Here is a 6,000-nt window from a genome sequence, read left to right as displayed (position 1 = left end):
GTCCTATATACTGTCATTGGTGGGGCATAAGAAAGAATGAAATAAAAATTACTAAGGGAAATGACAGTGATCATTTGGGTTGTATGTATTGTATATGCAGTGTTGGCTTATAAAGTTACCATAAACAAATTAAGATTTCAGCGTCTTCAGTAGAACAAATCTTCACTATTTCACAAACTGCTAACACAGGTGTCTCTCTTTAATAGGCACATATATATATACATAAAAAATTCCTTTCCTTTATTTTGTCTTCACAAAATATGCTAATTTTTTGTCATTTTAATTAGCATAATAGTGGATTGTAATCCTTGATCCGTGCAAATTTGTGTTGTTTTGAAACTGCAGTTGAAATTGTAATGAGTTGCTTGTTGTTGGAAAGTTTTAGGGGGTTTTTTGGTGCTGAGTTTTTTCTTTTAGCAGTATGGCCTTGATTACACGTGTGATCTTTATAATTAGTGAAAACTGAGTCAATCCCTTTTTCAGTAGTTGCATATTTCCTGTTTTACAGGAAATAAATTGGCTGTTTCTTTTTGTGGAAGGCATGATACAATTTCTGGTAGTAGTTTGATCAGGTAGTGTTTAATATTAAATATTTTCAGATCAATTTTGAAATAGCTTGTACTTATAAAATATATTAGTAAGGCTTTGTATTTTCCACTCAGTGTACTCCTTGATTTTTGCATTTGTAAACTATTGCTGTTTTTGCTAGCCTTTTCTTATGAAAAAGATCTCCTGCAAAGCTAAGAATATAACCGCTGATTTCTTAAATTGGTTGTGCATTGTTTTCCAGTGCAGTATGAACTAACAGGAGTTATATTACCAGTTTTTGAGTTGGTGCTGTATAACCTGGGCAAACTTTCTTTTGGTTGCTTGCATCTTTTTTTTTGGTGAAGGTCTTTGCTTCTGAGTCTAGAAGCTTGTCTTTAAATTGCTTAAAACAATTTGAAATTGTTCTACTTGTTCTTGACAAAAATAAATTAGTATACAGCTGAGACTATGGTCTAAGTTTCATTTATGTTATTGAATTGAAAATTCTAAAAAAGTAAAATGATAATTTTAATTTAGTTTTGTTCTTTTTTTTTCTTTTTTCTTTGTTTTCTTTTTTATTTTAGTGCTTGGGAGATGGGAAGTAATGATAGCTGGCACCTGAACTAGAATATCTGTGTAGGCACTACTATCCCAGAACTTCAGGATGAATGGGGATATGCCTCATGTTCCCATCACTACTCTTGCAGGGATTGCTAGTCTTACAGACCGTAAGTACTCTTAATTTTCTTGTCTTTGCTATGCTATTTTCTACCTCTTCAATAAATATCTGCATTTTCAAAATCCTAAAATGTGGTTTATTTTTAAAAATCTTAGATAAATCTAGTCAGAATCACATTTGGCATTAAATATGTTAATTTTTTCATTGCTTGGGCTTTAAAAATCTATTGAAATAAAACATGCTAATTTGAACCTGAAATGAAATGTACATTAAAAAAATCAGGGATACATGAAACAAAATATAGGGATTAATTATTTGCAGTACCATTCAGTAGCATGGAAAATATATAAATTATAAAATACTTCTCTAAAATGTACATCTCTGTCTTCACTGAAAAGAGGCAAAGAGAGATGATTAGATTGACTATACTGACTTTCTTGGAAAGAGTTGTGGAATATACTTGAAACTTAGTTCCTTGGCTTTTACAAGGTACAGAACAGTTGCTGTACTTAATGGGTGCAAAGAATGGCTGCTAGAATGGAAATCAGCAGCTGTACTTACCAGATTTCTTAACTGCTCAGCCTACAAGAGGAGCAGATAAGGTGTGTGTACTGTCTTTAGGTAAGTCAGGAGAAAATGTGCAAGGAAAGGAAAAGAACTATTTACATTTAAGGCTGATACTGGCATATAGGCAAAATATTATAACATGACTCAAAATAAGTTTCTAGTGAAAACTTAAGAGGACATTTGTTATTATTATAATGAGCTTCTAGAATAACCATTGCAGTAAGAGCATTTGGGACAAAGATGCATCTTGTTTACAAAGTCATAGAAAGAGTTTATAGCGCAGTTGTCTGTCTGAGGATAATTGGACTCAGTGGCTCAGATGCCTTTTCTGAGCTCTTTTTTATTATTTTACTGTTGACATTTGGAGACTTTCCAAAAGACACTGAAAGTTACATACCCAGCAACTGAATTTAATTGCTTATAGTAAAAAAGTATATGTATTGGAGGAAAAACCCACAGTTCTTCATGTCCTTCTGAAATATCAAATTGGAAGATGCTGCTTATGTGTATAGATGTATGCATACATGTATCATTATGTATGTCTGATAATGGACCATCAGGATGCAAATAATAAGTGTCTGGGCTATGGGCAATTTTCCAGCTTTTAAGTATTTGCAGGTAAGGTTCTAAAGTAAGTCAAAATATTTAACTGCTAGAAATCACTGGACAGACTCCTAGAGCAGGATTTTCTTGAAACACTGAACTGCCTTTGGTGGGATTAGTAATTGTGATTGGTGGATTTGCTCTTCATCTGTTGTATTTATCTGATGCTTAGAAACTCAGGAGCAGCTGAGAGTGAAAGGCTTGGAACTGCTGCACCATGTTTATATCTGTGTTAAAAGAAGGAACTGGTATGGACAAGACTAGTGCCCCTAAAAACATGGAAATTGTAGAGTAGAATAGTTAACTAGCTGAATTGATACTGTTTTAATTACTATGTTTTGATGATCTTGTTAATTTTTCCAAGTTTCAGGAACAAGTAATGAAAGCTAGCTATTTTAATATGTGATGCACTATTTGAATTGCAATTTATCTCTAAATGCAGTAATGATATCCATTAAGTAGGGGACAAAACCTGGGATTCACACACACACACACCCCTTTTGAAAAAAAAAATTCAAAATATAAAAAGAGTGTATTCCACGTAAGTTCTTTTTTTTTCTAAAGCTATTTCTGATGCTTCATTTAGGACCTTTATCTTAGAGCTGTAATCAGCCTGAGAACTTGAAGCTATAGTCTCTTTTTTTCCATGGACCTGTGAAAGTGACTGTTCCATGTAGCTAGCTTTTTAGGCTCTTCTGGCTTACTCTCCCCTTGCTTATGTAGCTCTGCCTGGTCAAGGCTTCTTATATGAGACACTTCCTTTTTATGCCTGTAGAGCTAAGACATTCTGAAGACACAGTGTGCTTGGTTATAGTCTGCTTGAAATACTGTCATGGTTGTTTTCATTAAATCTTTTACTAAGATTTACGAATGGGAATGTTGGGTGAACTGACATTTTAGTGATCATACCAAACTTTTCTTGAGAAGATGACTTGGCATAGACGTAAATATAGGAGAAGATTAAAGTGAAAACTTAATTACTGGATTAAATTGGGTTTTGGACGGCTCAGATTTTCTTGGTGGGTTGGGGTGGTTTGTTGCCTTTATTTTGTTGGGGTTTTTTATTTTTTTAAATATACCCTGACTGCACGAAGAGGGAATACTAATTAAATACGATGATCGGAGGAGAAGCCTTAAAGTATATGCTCACTGCACTTACAGTGCTGCACATGACCACAAGGATTTTGCATTTCTTTCCTTTATCAATACTTTCAGCTCCAAAAGAAAGCTGCCATAATGCATTAAGTAACTTAAAATTATGGAATGTTTAAAAGTGTGGTTTTATTCATAATGCTTGCCACAGCACAGTTAAATAGTTACAATAATGATATAATTTATGGACTTGACTGAATTACTTTTTTAAAAAGAAAGTTGAGCCTCTGTGCGTGTGTGTCTGTGTGTGTGTGTGTGTGTGTGTGTTCATGATTTTTAAAAAAAACCAGAAATTTTAACTTTATTTTAAATGTAGTTGACAAGTTGTCTTAATCACATGACGGAGTAAAGAGGTGTCCGTACTCATCTGATTGTGTTTCATTAAACAATTCTGAACTTCTTTCCCTTTTCTGGTAACAGTTTTGAACCAGCTGCCTCTTCCATCACCTTTACCTGCTACAACAACAAAAAGCCTGCTTTTCAATGGACGGATAGCGGAAGAGGTGAATTGCCTTCTGGCTTGCAGGGATGAAAATCTGGTTTCACAGCTCGTCCACAGTCTCAATCAGGTGTCAACAGATCACATGTATGTATCTTGAACTTCAGCTGTATCAGATCACCATCCTTATTCCTTCAAATCACAATTAACTGGATTGCAAAAGATGTTTGTGAGAATTTGAAAATTAGAACATACAGGTTTTTTATTAGTCTTGCTTAGCAGATGATTGCTGTGACAGCCATTACGCACAACTCCAGGTGTTATTTTATAGATCTGCTACTTACTCCATTCTTGCAAGATAGTAGTGCAGACTTCGGTGTTCATTGTGCAGTACTCATTTGTGCTCCACTTTGTTTAATAATGGGCATATACAAATTATACATCCAGTATATATATTTTTAAAAATCAAATTTTTTGAGACACATGTCAGTTGTGGGCAGTGTTGAGCTTAAATACTTCAAGAATTGAACCAGCAAGTGTACTTCCTGTTTGTTCATTTCCCACTCCCCATGTCCTTTGAGTTGTCTTACTTTGAAAGCTCTTTTACCTACATGTTATAATCAATTATTTTGACCAGATGGAAGTAGCTTTAAAAAGTCCTCAAAACAAATAATAAGTAAAAGCGTGAATGCATTTGCAGAAAATCCAGTACTTATATTTAAAATGGCTCAACAGGAATCCTGTGATGTTAAAGATATCCCAATTTCCCTTTATAAAATAAAAGATTCTCAAAGCATTGGGCTGCAACCTGAACAGTATACATTCATGTATATGTTATTTTCATTCCTACAATAATGCTCGATGTTAAGCCAAAACTTTCTTTTGTGGAGAAGATCACAATATAAAAGTGAGCATAAGATAATTTTGTAACAGTCTGAAACTGACAGCCATGTATAAATAAGTCCTTGGTAACCAAAAGAACTTTAAAGAATACCTCTTCTGCCACTAATTAAACAAGAGAGAAAAAAGAGGCAGAGAACAGTGCTTTTCAGACTATTTATATATATATTAACAGTAAATTGTCTTCTTTCATTTTGGTTTTTTGTTGTGGTTGTTTTTTTTGGTTTTTTTCTTTTTTCTTTTTTACTTGACTCATAGTTTCTTATAATTTGAAAATGCATTTGCCTCTTTATTTGCTTACTTCCACAATTCCAGAGAGTTGAAAGATAACCTTGGCAGCGATGATCCAGAGGGAGATATACCAGTCTTGCTGCAGGCTATCCTGGCAAGGAATCCTAATGTTTTCAGGGAGAAAAGCATGCAAAACAGATATGGGGTACAAAGTGGTAAGAATTTTTCATTATTTATTGATTGCAGTGTTATATTCTGTAATCTTAGGAAACTGATACTAGCACCAAATACATACGAAGCACAACTGTGGTATTTATGCTTTACTTTGTATTTGATTGCAATACAGCGCTCTGTATCTTGACATCTTCTAAGGGTGATTATCTTAAAATAACCACGGAAATGGACTCTACTGGGTATTTTTGTAAAAAATGTTTCATCACAAAATTTATTGTCTAGGATGAGTGATTCAGTTTTATTTTTAAATAATTTTATTTTAATTTCTTTATGTCTAGATTTATATATTTGAATTGGTAAATTGTTGAAATTTGAAGAACAGGCCTTGATCTTACTGAAGATCTGTATTGTGTCATTGCAATGTGTAGTTCTCAATAGTTCTGGGGTAACGAATAAGGTTAAATGAATCATACCTAACAGCTCTTCCCTGCAATTCCTCCGCTTAGAAGTATGTGATGCCCTACAGACTTTACTTATTTTAAGAGTTAATTCTCTTCTGAGGTGGAGTGAGATGTACTGCAGGATAGCAAAGATGAAGTAGTAGAGAGACCAAGCAAAGGATTAAGGAGGCAGATTCTAGTTGTAGATCTGGAGACTTGCACCTGAAGTATGTTCTTTAAATACCATGCTGTGAAGTAGCTAGGAGAATTTCCATGGTTTCCACAGC

General features: G+C 34.0%; 1 protein-coding gene across 2 annotated transcripts in view; it reads left to right on the top strand.

Moving 5' to 3' along the window:
- The first annotated feature begins 1,123 nt into the window (after positions 1 to 1,123).
- The window catches only part of NIPBL (NIPBL cohesin loading factor), a 91,820-nt gene continuing 86,943 nt past the window's right edge, over positions 1,124 to 6,000 (top strand). For both annotated transcript variants that reach the window (XM_084277870.1, XM_084277871.1), the window contains exons 1-3: positions 1,124 to 1,256; positions 3,950 to 4,115; positions 5,184 to 5,314. In XM_084277870.1, the coding sequence (XP_084133996.1) occupies positions 1,193 to 1,256; positions 3,950 to 4,115; positions 5,184 to 5,314 (361 nt within the window). In that variant the 5' untranslated portion in view covers positions 1,124 to 1,192. The remainder of the gene's footprint in view (positions 1,257 to 3,949; positions 4,116 to 5,183; positions 5,315 to 6,000) is intronic.

The sequence above is a fragment of the Gallinula chloropus genome (genome assembly GCF_964237585.1).
Source record: "Gallinula chloropus genome assembly, chromosome: Z".
NCBI classification, from domain to species: Eukaryota; Metazoa; Chordata; class Aves; order Gruiformes; family Rallidae; genus Gallinula; species Gallinula chloropus.
This window is presented reverse-complemented; position numbering and strand designations above follow the sequence as displayed.